General features: G+C 38.1%; 1 protein-coding gene across 4 annotated transcripts in view; it reads right to left on the bottom strand.

The window, feature by feature from the left end:
• mtbp (MDM2 binding protein) overlaps nt 1-16,003 on the bottom strand; it is a 27,254-nt gene extending 11,251 nt beyond the window's left edge. Inside the window, exons 1-13 of one of the 4 annotated variants that reach the window (XM_027285996.1) lie at nt 15,750-16,002; nt 15,476-15,559; nt 15,276-15,349; nt 14,459-14,595; nt 14,079-14,137; nt 13,081-13,225; nt 12,570-12,684; nt 10,172-10,288; nt 5,327-5,421; nt 4,927-4,993; nt 4,598-4,715; nt 3,894-4,076; nt 888-1,001 (exon numbers count right to left, since the gene is read on the bottom strand). In XM_027285996.1, the coding sequence (XP_027141797.1) occupies nt 888-1,001; nt 3,894-4,076; nt 4,598-4,715; nt 4,927-4,993; nt 5,327-5,421; nt 10,172-10,288; nt 12,570-12,684; nt 13,081-13,225; nt 14,079-14,137; nt 14,459-14,595; nt 15,276-15,349; nt 15,476-15,559; nt 15,750-15,816 (1,375 nt within the window). In that variant the 5' untranslated portion in view covers nt 15,817-16,002. Of the gene's footprint in view, nt 1-887; nt 1,004-3,893; nt 4,077-4,597; nt 4,716-4,926; nt 4,994-5,326; nt 5,422-10,171; nt 10,289-12,569; nt 12,685-13,080; nt 13,226-14,078; nt 14,138-14,458; nt 14,596-15,275; nt 15,350-15,475; nt 15,560-15,749 lie in introns of all 4 variants that reach the window. The other 3 variants (XM_027285997.1, XM_027285999.1, XM_027286000.1) reach the window with 3 other exon arrangements.
• Between the last annotated feature and the right edge of the window lie 188 nt (nt 16,004-16,191).

Raw genomic sequence — 16,191 nt, 5'->3', positions numbered from 1 at the left:
TGTAAGAGCTGCAACTAAAGACTCTTTCTTTAAGTGATTCATCTTTTTTTTTTCTATTTTTGCATTTAATTGTTAATCCAAAATGCCCATTGCATTTCCCTAGGCCCAAAATCAGGTATTTTAATGTCTTGTTTTATCCAACCAACATTAACAAACTCAAATATTTTTTATATAACATAACACTGAAAAAAAGCAGCAAGTTTTCAAATTGACTTGAAAAATAAAATTAATAAATATTGAATAAACGGTCAATCAACTAATCTATTCCTTAACTTCTTTATCAAATTAGATTAACTTCAGTAGTTTATCATCTCTTTGATAAGCCATGAAGCTAATGGTATGGTGTGTTCTCCCATCCATGACATTATAAACTATACGATATTTCCGATCTAGATTTAAAAGGCCAGTGTGGTTGTATCAGTGTGGATAACACAAAAAATATGAGATGGTGAGAAGGACTAATTAAAAGGCTGAGTCAGCAGCCATTACATCCTTTTTCAAATAATTCACATCATACTGTAAAAATGATTCCTGAACAGTGTGCAGGGTCAACCAGATTTGTACCGTATATGCTGTCTAACTATATGTGTTTCTTTAAGTCAGCATTAATTAAAAACATCTGTCCTCTCCTCTACTGTTCTGTGAGAGGTCGCTTCTTGATCCTGCTTGAAGGTTATAAAGCTAAAATATTTTGATTAACATATCATAGTGAGCTTAAGGTGGTGTTTGAGGGGTTTGCCTCAGTTACTGTCAGACATTAGACATTAGCATGCAAGCAATTAATATAAGGACAATGGTAGCACTAAATTACCACAAAATGTAAATGAAAATGTATATATTCTGAGATGTGTTTTCCTTGACGGGAGCCCTTTGAATGTAGTACTTACTGAGATATTCTTTGAGTACTAGTTTCTGGACCTGCGTCACCTTCTTCTCTCTCTTCAGAAGACTGTCTCCTTGGAGACAGGGCAGAGGGCAGAGGATGTTGCCTACAGCTCCTTCTAGTCAAAGAGAGAGAGAGAAGTAGTAAATGCAAAAAAGATGATTACAATGATTAGATAATTTGTAAGCCTCCATTGTGTTTTTTGGAGTGGAACATTTTGATATTTCTCTAGTAGAAAAAGGGCACCAGGGAGTTTAAGAGGCACTTCACTGATTTTTTACACACAACGGCCAGTTTAGATAAACATTAGACAGAAAACCTGCATTTCTTAGATATCCATCCATCCATCCATCCATCCATCCATCCATCCATCCATCCATCAATGTCTTTCATTAGACCCGCTCTGCCAGTTGAGTTGAAGGTTCCAGCGTTGTTGGAGCTTGACCCATAATTGCGACCAACATTCAGCATTTTTCTGCCTCTATTGCTTTGATTTTGACCAACTCTAAATCTGTCCCTTGTAAGTCCCCAAATTTTACAGTACAATACATTTTCGGATTATCCTTCACAGTATGTAGGTCAAGCCCAACAGTGGAAAGCAAAAGGGATAAAAGTTGTAAATTTGCATTTTTGCTATTTTACATTCATTACTTTAATATGACCAACAAAAACTAAAATTCTACAATCTCCTCAACATTTCCTCTTACAAATAGTCTTATCTAAAATGAATTCTATAGATTAGTATAGTAGTTTCAACCCCTGTGGGAAGGTCGGATTCCTCCAAGGGGTCAAAATATAAATCATGGGGGTTATGAGACAAGTTAAGTTGGAATGCAACACAACGTGTTTGTCAGTGAGCTTAACAATGACAGCTATTATTCATCAAAAATCCATCTACAAAATAAGACAACGGCCATTTTCTACATTTTTTGGCAGCAGATCAGTTTGAAATATTGCAGGAGGTAAAGGAACAAGAAGGAGCAGCCACACTAAGCTGTTACACGAAGAGCTGCAGGCGACAGGCTGCACACCTCCAACTTCTCAGCAAGCTAGCCAACTCTTTTCAATCTCGTTGTTCTCATGCCGTGTACAGCATAAAATCAAATCATGGTTGCTCCCAGAATGATGGAAACAGGCCAGTTAACTCCCTGACTACTTGTTTTGCTGCCCCCAGAATTCTTTGGCCTGTAATAAACCACATTTGCTATTACCATCAGTATCCACAGGTGTCTTGTGTACAAATATCTCCTGGTAATTAAGATTCTGTAATTATATTTTTAGGATAAGAGATTTTAACTCACTCCACAATGATCTGCCTCCTTGGCAATAAAAATAACATTTATTTTGTAAGAAAGTGGAAAATATTAAACAATAATAGGTTGATTAGGCCTAAATAAATTATACCGCTTTTTGTTTTTGTTTTTTTTCTTACAAGAAAAAAAATATGAAAAGAAATATGGTTCATCTACAGAAAATAATATTTTTTTCCTCACATCTTTACTTAAAACTACCTCTTCAAGTCTTCAAAAAAAAATATTAAAATGAAAAAATATGAGAAAGGAAAAAATCTCTCTCTTGGGATATTGAGAATTACTCAACTCATTGACATTTTGTTCTTAAGGCTTCATGAGATAGGCTTAGTCGGGAACCAGTGAATGAGTAAAGTAAAGTAAAGGAAAAAAAGTAAAATTAACCTAAGATTGCTGCTTAATATCTGCTTGGTGAATCAAACTTCTAACCATTTTTCTTAGCAAGAGAGACTTGAATTCCATCCAAAAAAAAAGTATTTCACGCTTTTGTTCAGGTGCAACAACCCTCAGGTGTGCATTTTAACTTTGCTGCTCACACTGTGTCATTGCAGCAGTTAGGGCACTCTTTATAGGCTTTATAAAAAAATCTTTCAAAATTGTCTCTGAAGGTTGTATAAAATGTTAACAACAGCAGGAACTCTCGGGAGGGAACACCACAGTAGGTCTCTTGAATAATATAAAGCTCAAGAACAATGAAGGACTTTCATCAGAAAAGAAGTTTTATGTTTAAGGGAAAAACAAACAGTGTGAGCTTGACATATTCATCCTTCTCATCAGCCATAAACAGCTATTGTTTTTGGTCAATCATCCATCCAGTTCATCGTCTATCCATCTATATATTCACTCAATTCCTCCTCGACACCTTTCCTGCTTCCTTCACTTTTTGTAAATCCATCTGTCCTTTTCAGTTATTTAATTGAGTGATCTTATTGTAGTGAAAAGATGACGAAATCCTGTCACAACTGTCCAATGCTGTGAGGGGGAAGGGAAGAGAAACAGTGAAGAAGGGGTGAAAGGGAGCAAAATAGAGACATGCAGCCCTGTTTTTATAATACAGGATGATGCCTGATGACCCCTCGAAAAAACCCTCAACCTCTGTCAAGGAAGCCAAAAGGGCTTCTACTTCAATCAAGCTGAGGAGCGGCTTTAAAAAGAAACGGGATGCTTTTCTTTACAAAATGGCAGAAAAAGAGATTACTGCCAGATGTTCCCAAACCTAGAAATATCGATGAGAGTACTCTTTAAAGTACAGTATAACAGAGGTTCTCTTAACTATGAGACTAAAGGAGAGACATGAGGCAAAGATACTGTGTAAGGGTCAGGTGCATGTTTGTGTTCTACAATCAACAGGAAGCTGGTTATCATAGTTTGGTTTCAGAAGTGGCTGTGACACACAGCTCATAGAGGCAATTAAGGCAATTTTAAACCCTTAACATTAAAATGTGTGCAGTCACAACTCACACACAGACAGGATGCACGTTTTTTTTCAGATTCAGTGTGACTAAAACTTCCTGAGGATATTGATCATTATTATCTTTGATCTCTATCATCATGCCAGAACTTACCTGAAAACCATCATCCATATCCATACATCCATATATTACAATGTAAAACACAAACTGTTAAAGTCAATGACACTAAAACATTCACAATGAGAGTGGCACACACACACTCCTTTGAGAACGTGACAACTAATATACCTGATGATGATGATGGAGACTTTTCTCTTAGCAACCCAGAGACAGTTGCCATGGCAGCAGCCCCATTGATTTGATTGTCCGAGTGCAACATCCTGACCCTGCAGGCTCCATACCCAACGTCCTCCGAGCCCTGAACCAACAGGAAGTAGTGAGCGCTCTCACCTTTTACCTCTACATCAGGCACTACAGGGAGCAGGCAGACGGAGAGAGATTATTCAGCGATGAAGCTCAGTGGAGTGGAAGAGAAATTTCACGTAATATTTTACATATGCTGCACTCTCAGCTTTCCTTTCTTTTCCTTTGCAATAAAAACTTAATTTAGACTTTTCTTTCTGATCATTTAATCCATACATTTATACTTAATATATCAGAATCTAAAAATAGTAGGTCAAACATATTGCATACCTTTTACCTGCTGTCCTATTCTTATTCTATCCAGTTTCCTAAATGTATTGTTATATCAGTTATATCTTGTGTTAAGTATTTTTTTTCTAAAATGGTTTTCTAAAAAGATTCAGTGCCACTTCTGAGTCTGCCTTCCCAATGGAGGGCTTTCTTATCTATTTCAATGTAGTCCTTGTAACCAATTTATTTCCCAACAGAAGGTGATACGACTCATCTCTGTCGCAGTTATGCTTTTAAGGTGGTAATGAGAAGGACTTGAAAATAGTAATAAAAAAAATAAAAAATAAAAAAAGTCTTGCCGAGTAAGGACTTTGGTCTCCGGGCTATAGACTCTCTCCAGCGCTGGGAGCTGAGTTGGCTGGCTGCGGGCTGGGCGATTGGGGTGATTATACAGGAGAGGCTAAACAATGCTCCAACCTGGAGAAAGAAAGACAGTAAATAAACATAAAGATCCACAGAGTTCCTCCTAATGTACTATTGACTGGGGACTAGAGTTTGCTTTCTCAAGCAGAAATCCAAGTTCAAATGTAAATAATTTACTTCACCTGAAATTACATAGAAGTTCTATGGCAGGCTTTTTTTCTTCAATATTTTTATATAATAAGAAGCACAGCTTAGGAGCCGATACCTTTCCTCGCAGTGACCTCAGCTGGTCCAACAGAAGTTTAGCTTTGGTTGACTTCCCAGACAGGCTTCTGTTTGCAGGCGGTGAAGGAACAATACGATATTGAGAAGTATGCGTGTTATCGACCACCATTTGAGGAAAATGCCTACAGTAAAACCAGTAGAAGCTGCATTATCTAACCTTTAATCAATTAGTTATTCTCAATAATATATGTAATGATAAAGAAACTAAGTTGTTTGCATCTAGACAACATTGTAATATAGCAATATATTGAAGTTTGAAGATTCAGTCCAGCTGTTTTACACAAGTAGGTCCATTTTAACGTGGATGAAGGTAGACAATGAGCTTACTTTGGTTCCAAGAAACACAAACAAACACACACACACTTTAGAAATGAGGATACAATTCAAACTCTGTTCCGGACATCAGAAAACTGGGCAGGTCTGACAGATTAACCAGCTGAACCAGATCTAAAACTGGTGTGTAGTAGTGGAAGACCTGCAAACATTGAACAGACATACAAAAAGAAAGAAATACAGAATGAAATAAGGAAAGACAAATAAAAATCACACAGAGAAAGATGAAGAAGGGTTATCACACAGAGCATCTAAAAAGAAACAAATCACAGTTGCTTGTGAGGCAATAGCTTCAGGAGTTGGAGTCCATCCATCAGTTTGAAGACGAAGATACAACTGAAGTGTCCTTGAACAAGACACTGAACTCTAACCAGTTCAGAAATCAGATCCCATTTGTTTCCAAATCTGAATTTGGACTTCCAATGGTAAGTTCAGCAAAATAATATTTGTCAAGTGTGTGAGGGGGAAAAAAAAGGAGAAGGTTTGAGGGAAAGAAAAAGATTGAATAGACTTATTCAGACACCCACTCTTTAAGTATACAATTACCTAAACACTAGAGATGAAACTAACAACATCTTCTTGTCAAAATGTCAGAAAAAGAGAGAATAAAGTCTGTCACGACAATCAATTTACAATTATAACAAACAAGAAAAAAGAAATAAAAAGAGCAAATCCTTACACTGGGGAAGCAAGAACCGAGAAATATTTGTCAGACTGTCTTTGATAAATTACTTAATGTATTGTCAAAATTGCCAATTAACTTTCTGTTGAAACTTAAAATTCCAGCATTACTAAACACCTCAAAACAAACCACCAAAACACACAGAATATCTTTCATTTTGTGTCAGGAACCCTTCAGTTGCTTAACACACTGTGGCTCACAATCAAAAAAGCCCTCCACTTTAACAGTCTGCAGTTGTCCTACTTAGCTAATGAGCTCATTATGTTACTAGGAAATCAATAATATATAAATTATTCGTCACATGGAGAAATGGAGAGAATTTGCATATACGGAAAATTACAAGAATACCACGGAAAGCCTGAAATCTCAATCTCATAATTTATTGATCTGGAACAAAGAATGAAGTTCCGACCTCTTTCTGATTGGCTTCTACGGATTAAGAGTTGATGAAGATTTCGATGAACTCGAGTCACAGTTTCACAAGCAAGTTCGGAAAACGTATTACTCCCTTGTCCAAACAACTGAAGAGAAATCAGTTTTGAAATTGCCTGTGCCTGTTTAAAACATTTTTATATGTTCAAACAAGACTCGAGAAGGATGTTGAGTCATAACTTCATTCTGATTGCTGTGCTGTCTGCTTTTTTCCTTTGTGGAAGAAATACATTTATTTTTGGCCAGTAGATTGCTCCATGCACCTCCTCCACAAATGTTACAGAAATCTTATTTTTCCATGCCAACATAAACATCAGTAGTTCCTTGATAATGTCAGCCATTAAGTCATGACAATCAAATATATTGTGTTTATTTGTCTAAGACAGATAAAAGGATAAAACATAATGTTTTTTGTGTAGCCTCAACAGATTAGGCATCAACAAGGAGTTGTTGCTATGTTGCTGAGAGAAAAAAAATGAGGAAGCCTCCAGCAGTGACAGGCTGACGCATGACTTTTACTGCAGGTTTAAGTGTTTAGGAGAGGAGTGTTTGAATGCAGAATTTGCGACCAGAAGACAAAAAAACAAATGTGAGGGCAGTTGGAAAAATGATTCTGACCCAATTCAAAGGATTTCCTCCACACTAGACTAATGTATGTATAATTACCTTTTTAGCAGATTTCCTTTTGTTGTCCATTTTCAATTTCTCAGGAACGCAATATTCAGCCTTGTAGCTTATAATACCACTGCAGGATGACGCACGCTTTTCAATATCTTTTTATACAGTCCAGGTCATTGTGGGCAGAGCGGCACTGTTAATCAGGTGATGAAGTACCATGATTTGACAAGTATTTCACTACATTAGCCATAAACACATATTCTCATCTGGATATTCAGCTTATAAACACTGTTTTTATTGAATTTCTCAAAAAATGATGATATCACAAAAAAATCTAATATAATGTGACTGAATATTTTATCATTGTAATAGACAACGATTTAAACTTCATACTTGGATTCAGGTTTACTCCAAATGTGCATCAGATTTAATAAATTTCATACTGAACACACACTTCAGGATTGGTGATCACACAGCACAGTGTGGCCTCGCTGCCTGCTGAGGCAGAGTGTGTGTGTGTGTGTGTGTTAGTAATTATCACGACAGTTGCTCCTGACAGTGAGGATGCCTAATAGTTTTCGTCTGAGCAGAGTTTACTTTGTGTGTGTGTGTAAGTTATTTTACAGTCAGTTATCCCAGCAGTGTGGAGATGTGATAGTTTTGTTATCCTCAGAGGTTTTTTTTTTTTTTATAATTGTGTGCCAAGACAATCACCGCCATCTGCTTCTCTGTGCAGCGATCTGATGAGATCACACACCCACACAACACAAACACATAAACACACCGTCCCACTCTCTATAGACATGTAAATGAGTAGCATGCTTACACACACACACACACACACACACACACACACACACACACAAACAATGGTTCAGATAATTAATAACAAATAACAAATAAAATACAGCTCTATTCTCTTGTCTGAAGATAAATGTAATTTATTTTAGGTACATTTTTCATCAACATTTCAAGTGACTGTCTTTAAAGCTAATGCTATTAATGCCAATAGAGACTGTGTGTGTGTGTGTGTGTGTGTGTGTGTGTGTGNGTATGTGTACGTGTATGTGTGCGTGTATGTGTGCGTGTATGTTTATTGGCTATAGACCCAATATTGGCCCATACCATCCTGGGCAGAGCTCCACTGTGGTTTTATTGTTGTGGATATTAATCTACACAAGAACACTCATTACATAACTATAGTATACTATGTTAGAAAAAGACCTCTCTGCAAAAACAGTTACATGCTCACAATGATGATGCTAAATTGCAAACATTAGCAGATAATGTTTACCATGAATTACCATCTGAGTTGGAATCTTAGTTTTGCATGGTATGGTAACATTTGCTGAGTAGAAGTAAACAAAAAAGCAGCTCAGGTTAAAGTCATTGGGTATTTAGGTAAAACAAAAAAGTAAATTATCCTCAAGATGGTAATTGGATGAAAGTTAAATATCTAAGTCTGGAGCAAAATGGTGAGCCAGTCAAGTGCCGTCATTGTAACCCATAGAGCCAATGTAACAATTGGCTGCATTTTTCACTATATTCTGACATTTTATAGACCTTAAAGAGTTACTTCTGTTTGAAAATGTATATGGTATCATAAAGGAGAAAAGCAAAACATAGAAGTGTAAAATAAAAATGTAGGGTAAACACTGACAATCAAACGCGACATATATTTTGAAAGAATAAGAGCTGAAAGAAGTAGTTTTGACATAAGTTCAGACGAGTTATTTCCCGTCGATAGTGGTGATACCATTGACATAAACTGAGGCTACGCGCTGTGTGAGTGGAGGTATCAAAGCGATCTGACAGCTCACTTGAGTTTCTAAGTACCAGTCAGTGACTCATATCACTTCAAGACACATAACACTGAACCACTCCATTAAAAATGCAGGATACAAATTCTGACAACAAAAAGGACTGAGTAGTGAAGAACTTCTGTAGCATACAGATTTTCCTGTGTGCTGACATCATATGTCTGTATTCGAATACCATTTTGTGGCAACAAGGTCATCACAGGTACAAGAGGTCAGTACTCATTTAGCAGATAAAAAATATTTGATTTATCTGACAGAAGATGCTTCCATCACAGATTCCCCAGTGTGATTAAAGGGCAACCTGGAAGTGACCCTTTTGAACCATCTCCTTTCCGCCACCAGAAATCATTAGAAGATACGCCCGTGTGCAATTCATTCAACTCTTTAGCTAGGAGGTACAGCGTCGGTTGAACTGAGGTTAAAGGAACAATTCTCCCCTAAATGAAAACTCAGTCATTATCTCCTCAATGTCCTGTCAATCAAAACTTCCCTTCAAAATTGTAGAAGCATGGAAGCATGGACATCATTTCATCACAGACTTCTTTCAAGCTGCAGAAATGAACAACCTCAAGCACAGTACATTTCTCTAAACAATGTTTCCTCACTGACAGCTTTTGGATTAAGTGCAGGGCCTGCGGCACTCTGGCAGAAGATTCTGCTCACTAGTGTGGGGCAACTGCTGGCAGGTTGCAGAACAAAATCTTTGTCAGACAGGAAGAAAAAAGAAATAATGAAGGGAAACTGCTTTTTAACCACAATACAATTGTCTGGTTATAACGCCAATCAGAGCTTTCTGGGAAGGAGTGGTGACATCATAGCTAATTATCACCATATTTCATTGATCATTGTGTCCAATCACTGTTTCTCAACAAAACACACTGCGTGTTTTTGAAGGCTGACATATGTTGTTGGCGCAATCCTGTGTTTCTTTGTGCGTTACCACCATTGTTTATTGAGGAATCACATGAAACTAGTGGCAGGATGTGAATCACATGCATAATTCAAACAAAACAGGGACACAATCATAGATTGATTGTTCCATATACTATTGGCCCTTTTAAACTTCTTCAATGTCTGAATGGTCTTATGATGATGAATCTTTGGCACTTCTTCAATGTCTGAATGGTCTTATGATGATGAATCTTTGGCGCAAAAAAAAAAAACACACCTCAACAGAGCACATAAGTTAAATTATATAAAGTGAAACTAAACGGCAATTCAGTCTTTTTATCAGCCAACATCACACACTTGTGCTTCAGGAAATGATCATATTCTCCTTTAAAGGCAGATTTAAGTTGGAAAATAATTATGTGAGGGGAAGTGAAGAGCTCAGGACTCACCTCAGACTGTAGTTTATGGTCTGTAGTTATGTAGGAAGCTTGAAAGAGACTGGACCCGACTATCCGATGTGCTGGAGAGCGCAGGGAAAAGCCATCAAAGCGGAGCTCCGACACATACTGAGGCAAACAAACACAGAGGAGAGAAAAGGTCACGTGTGTTTTTTCTCTTTTATAGGCAATCACTCGCAGTCAGTACACCTGCAGTTGGGAAGCAGTTGTAGTACGACAAAGAACAGAGAACTGTTTAGCCTCTCGGATTGCTCGGATGTGACAGTATGTAACTTTAAATAATAATGGTTTGCTTTGTTGCACGGCTGACATGCAGACACACACATATTAGTTATTATGCTATGTATAACACGGCTGTAAAGTGGTTGGTGGTTGTTCTCAGACAGGCATTTTTCCATTGGGAATTCTTCTTTGTTCCGCCGCTATCCAACTGTGAAGCTTTTACTGACTGACTGTCGGAGCCCATTCACTTCTGAAGGCAGCAACCTAGAAAAGGTCACTTTATAGAAGGAGAAGCGGCGTGCTTGCCTCAGCATACTCACAGCTCAAGTAGACAAAGCAGAGATGACTGGATTCAAAATTCAACTTTTCAAATTACAGCGTGACCAATACTAACCAATTTGAGAGTTTTGACAATTTTTGAAAGATTTGTCTGCCTATATATTTTTTTTATTTTGATAGGAACCCTTTACATTTATTTTGTTTAAACTGCTAACTCAATCTGCTACTCTACAGCTTCAACACTCCACACTGACCAGCTATAGAAACCTCCAAGATCCAAAACTCAAACTTTATCAATGGAGCAGCACTTCAAAAAGTATTTTATATGCAGCATAGATAAGATGCTGGGGCTGCAACAATAACTGTGTGACCGAAATACACATGCAATACAATCATGTGATGCACATGATGCCATGAGGTTGAGGTCATTGCCATCATCACCATTATTTTTTATTTATTTTTTGTAGTTAGTCTATTATTTCATTTCATTCTTGGTTTTTATTTTTACCCACATTTTTTTTTTCACACTGGCATCCCAGCATCCCACCCTACTCTGCCTCTGATTGGTCAACAATCTCAATCCAAGGCATGAGGGGATAGGCAGTGAACAGCTAAAAACAAAACACACAGGTAAAACAAAAACTACATTTAAAAAAGGTTAAAAGATAAAAAAAAAACTGTTGTTAAAGTCATTACTTTCATATCAGTGTACTTTTACACTTACAGCACTGTATCTGTATCTCAATAACACCAGGGCTGTCCTTTAAATACAGATATAAACTGCCCAGAGGCGTTGTCTTTGTCCTTTGCCGAAGCCCCGACCAATAGTCAATTGCTGCAGACTCCTCAGGGAGCGAGGTCGACTCAAAGCAGGGACCCTGCGTGGCTGCGTCGGCTCTGCCAGGGCAATGCCAGCAAGGCAGAGCTATTTCCCATGACCTCTATATGACCTCCAGTAATACCGCTAGATTCATCCAGCTGCACAGAAAGACTTATCCCCCATCGAGTCAAAAAGTCACTCAATTTAAATGAAAATATGTGAGCCTTGTGTGCGCCGCATGAGTAATTTCATATGAAAAAGATAAAAGGAACAAACAGTGAGGCATGAACAGGGTCCCCGAACCATGATTAGCCCTGGTACACAAGGTTCTCAAGTTGTTTTCTGAGGAGTCTCACTGGGGCCAGCAAGCTGTGTGCTCCAACCTACAGAGAACACAGTGCTCATCATAAAGAGCCCTGGGCAAGGAAGCAGGTAAGTTCAAGAGGACACAGATTTTTCTAATGCTCTCTACAGAACTTGTCCAGAATACGCACACGCACACAGACAAAGATGACAAAAGTTTTTCTCAACAGCAAGTGCCTCACACACACACACACACACACACACACACACACACACACACACACACACACACACCTTTTTCTTTCATTACCGCTTCTAAAAAAAAATCAATTACACCTAAAGTACTTCAAAAGTGTATACACACTCATAAAAGTTTGTAAAAAGACGTACAGATAAAATCTTTATCTTTACCCACGCACACACATTTTTCAAACTGTCTTGACCTTCTTGTTAATGACAAACAGCTTTGTCATGCTGCTGAGGTAAGCACATGTTGTACACTCACACAGACACGCAACATTCTTCAAAATCCTTATTCTTCCTCTCTCTAATAAGCCAGCCCCAAGAGTCCTGTGTCACTAACATTCTCTCTTGTGTGTTTGTAACAATTACATTAACATACTGCTGAGCTGGTCTCCCGCTGTATATTGTACGTTCTCCAGCTACTCTTCCATCTTTCCACACTAAGAGAGAAAAAGTTCAGAATGCATAAAGAACTGTATCCTGACTGTTTCTTCCACAAACTCCAGTTTTAGAGGTCCTTACCTTCTTCTCCCTGATAACCAGGCCGCCCCTCCATACTTCTCTACAGTCGATACACCTGTCTAGGTCAGCAGGCTCTACCAGACCAGCACTCAGGTAGGATGCTGCTTTCTGCCACCTGGGAAAAAAAGAGGAACAACAAAGGATCAACACATGCAAACTTAATAATAGTAATAAAAGTCCTCATTCAAATGAAATACCTTATTTAGACAGTAGTTTAGTAGTACCACAGCATTTACATTTATTACTAAGGGTTTAAAGGAACTAATTTTGCACTTTCTGTAGAAATGTTGCTCAGACTATTCATCTTTAAATTGAAACCGGCTCATGTGTACGCTTTTAACTCCCCCTAGTGGTAACCTGAGAACATTTCACACACAATATCTAAAAGTGCATGTATTCTGAGCCATTTGAGCCTCAGTTTTTCATTGTGTTTGCACAATAGGTTAGATTATTCAGCGTTTTTCTTTGTACAAATCAAGACATAATGCATGTGCATTTTTCATCTCCTCACCCAGTGGTGTGCTGTGTGAGTACGGTGATCTTAGCAGCATGCCAGCAGGACATGTGTTTGAGAGCTCCCAGCAGAGGCAGCAGGTCTTTAATAGGAGGGGACTGTTCTGCAGAGCCTAACACAAGTACATCCAGCAAAGCTTTACCTGAGGGAGAAAATGGGTCAGAACAGAGGAATTCATTAGACATTTTCTTCTTCTTTCTTTTTCTTTTCACACGTCTCAATAGAAATTCATGAGGTGTCAATGAACCAAGCCGGTTGTTTCAAGGACACCATCTTTTTAACAGATAGGTAGAATTGCCTGTTGGAAATTAAATATCAAGATCTGTGGAAGCCACCAGTGACTCCAGCTCCTCGGGGCAGCTGACGGTGGAGGGTGACTTTTCCTGGATTCTTGTAGAGGCAGTGTGCTATGAAATGCTCTTTAAGAAAGTGAAATATAATTTCAGGAAGCAGATTTGCTAAGAAGTATTCAAAGCAGAAGTATCTTCTTAGTGGTTGGTGCATATTTATGAAGTACAGTAGGCCACCTTTTCCACAAGGCTGCTGCAGGCAGATTTTCAAAACCTAATTGCCTGAAATTGGACTGGATCCTTGTCACACAGCTGACGTGTTTGGCTTCAGTAAAGAGGTTTTAATCCCTCGTTACTGGAAGCTTTTGGAAAAAAAACAAAACTCCCACTTGAGACATTGTTTTGTGAAGTAAACTAACTTTTTGCCACATAAGTAAACTAGACAACTGTTGTCCTTGTTAGAGTAAACTGGAGGAACGAGCTGTGCCGTACAGTAGTGTGTGAAAGAATTTTGGTTTTTAACACCACACAAGGATTCATTTGAATAAATGTCATGTTAGCTCTAATTTATTCTAACTAGATATTTTGAAACATTAACAGCGCAGCAGAGCACAGAGTTCACATCTTCTCAAACGACAGCTACAACAGAAGACTCACTTTATACTGTATAGAAATTAAAATGAGCCATGTATAGGCCAACAGTACCTGGAGGTGGCAGCTTATCTGAGAGTAGATGCAGTCCTTCTGCAGCCTCCTCTAACAGCCTGTCCAATAAAGACATTCAGGTCAGATCAGACAGACTTACAGACCCACTGGTCAAGATTTAAACTTTGATCCTCTGAGACACATAAATAATATTTCTTGATATAATCTGTTTTGTTGTTGTTGTTTTAATCTGTATACTAGCAAACAATCAACCTGGACTGTATGAAAAATAACATTTGTTTCCTTCCATACACTCATTTTAGAAGCAAATTCAACAACAGTGAAGTTTAATCAATATCAACCTATTTTGAGCTGGCATAGATGTATCAGGCACATACAAGTATTCTCATTTATATAAAGAAGAGAAAATATCATCTCACTCTGTCAGCGTTGGCTGGTCCGATGTCTCCTGACTACTCAGAAAACTGAGGCACGAGTCCACAGCAGAAGACTTTTCCTCCTCGCTGTCAGTTTTCTGTTGGCCTGTCCCCAGCTCTTCCCAATCTGAGCTACAAAACTACAAAACGGGTGATTATAGATTTATAGAATTATCGCAGCCTCTTTTCCTTTGACCATGTATCAACAGTTTGAAGAGTAAAAATCGACCTAGAAATGTTTAGGATGTTACATTACATGTAATATGCCCTTCTTAGAGTGAAATACATTTTAAAAAATGAATACTTCAAGTAGCATCTTTCACTTGGCATAAAGATGGATTAACATTTTAGAAATGATGCCAGGGTACAATATGTTGATGGCATGTTACAAAGTTGCTATAATGTTGGCAACCTCTAAGAAAAACACTTCTGATTGATATTTGATTTGCCGCTGTTTGAAGACAGAGATGGACAAACAAAATGACTTTTAAAACAACATTGCGTAACCGTTGTACCATATAATAAAAGGATCAAATCATGCTGACTTGTAGATCAGATAAATAGTGTCTCTGTTATTCTCACTCTGACTATCTCCTGCAATACCAGAAACTACTACTTCACTGACTTTGGTTAAACTGGATCGTATTTTATGTAGAAAATGTTTTCTGCTTTTCTCTCAGATGTTTTCCTGGTCTATGGTAAGATGCATATTCTGTATTACAGCTTGAAAAGGGCTGTGGGGACATGGAAAGGCAGTTGTGTCCAGTTCCTTGCAACATAAAACATGTATGTCTATGGCAAAACTTCACACATGTCTCACCTGCATTGCTCCCTGGCATGCCTGAATAGCAAAGTACCACCTCTGAACAGACGGGCTGCCACTGAGAGAACAAGCTGAGGAAAACATGCAGAGAGAAAGAGGACATAAAAAAAANNAAAAAAAAATAATAATAATAATAATAATAATAATAATAATAATAACAGCCTCAGGGTGAAAATATTTATAAAAAGTTACTGTACCTGGAAACAGAGAGATCCCTCTCACAGATTCCTGAGTTGAGATGTCCACAAGTCTGTGATATATCTGCTTTACTGACTCCAGACCTGTGAACAATGACAACTCAGACCAAAACATATGAACAGCACCTCCTTTTATATGCGTACAGTCAGTTTTAACCCTTATGAACGTGAGTTACACATATAGGTTTGTGGTAAACTTGGTTTAGTAGCACGGTAACATTATAATCTTAGTAGTAGTGTTAGCTATATGTTTAAAACCGGGATTTAAACTTACATTTGTAATCTTCCACCAGGCCGTCATCAGTTTCGGTAAACGATATAACCAGCACGTACCGGTCCATGTCGTGTAAGCGTCAGTAAACTCACGGTTAGTGTTTTGTTGGTGTTAAATGTCGGTGACCGGAGAACAACAAACTTTCGCGCACTGTCAAATTTCCCCCCGGTGCTTCTTCTTCTTCTTCTGTGATGAACAGACACAAAGCCAAAGCGCCACTGCCGCCTACCGACCTGATACTGAACTACCAGACAGACCTGCCACTGCTGCTCAGATCATTCATTCATTTATTCATTCATTTATGTCAACACCTCTCTCTTCTCCTCCCATACAATATATGGCAGCAATCCCCATCTTAATGTTGCATTCCTATCACAAACACTAGTGTTTATATAAAATTTGTCTGTTTTAATCATTTTTTGTAAAGAATTTTTTTAGGTCC

Source organism: Larimichthys crocea, chromosome XIII (genome assembly GCF_000972845.2).
Source record: "Larimichthys crocea isolate SSNF chromosome XIII, L_crocea_2.0, whole genome shotgun sequence".
NCBI lineage: Eukaryota > Metazoa > Chordata > Actinopteri > Sciaenidae > Larimichthys > Larimichthys crocea.
Note: the sequence above shows the minus strand (reverse complement) of the source record. Positions and strands in the feature narration are given on the sequence as shown.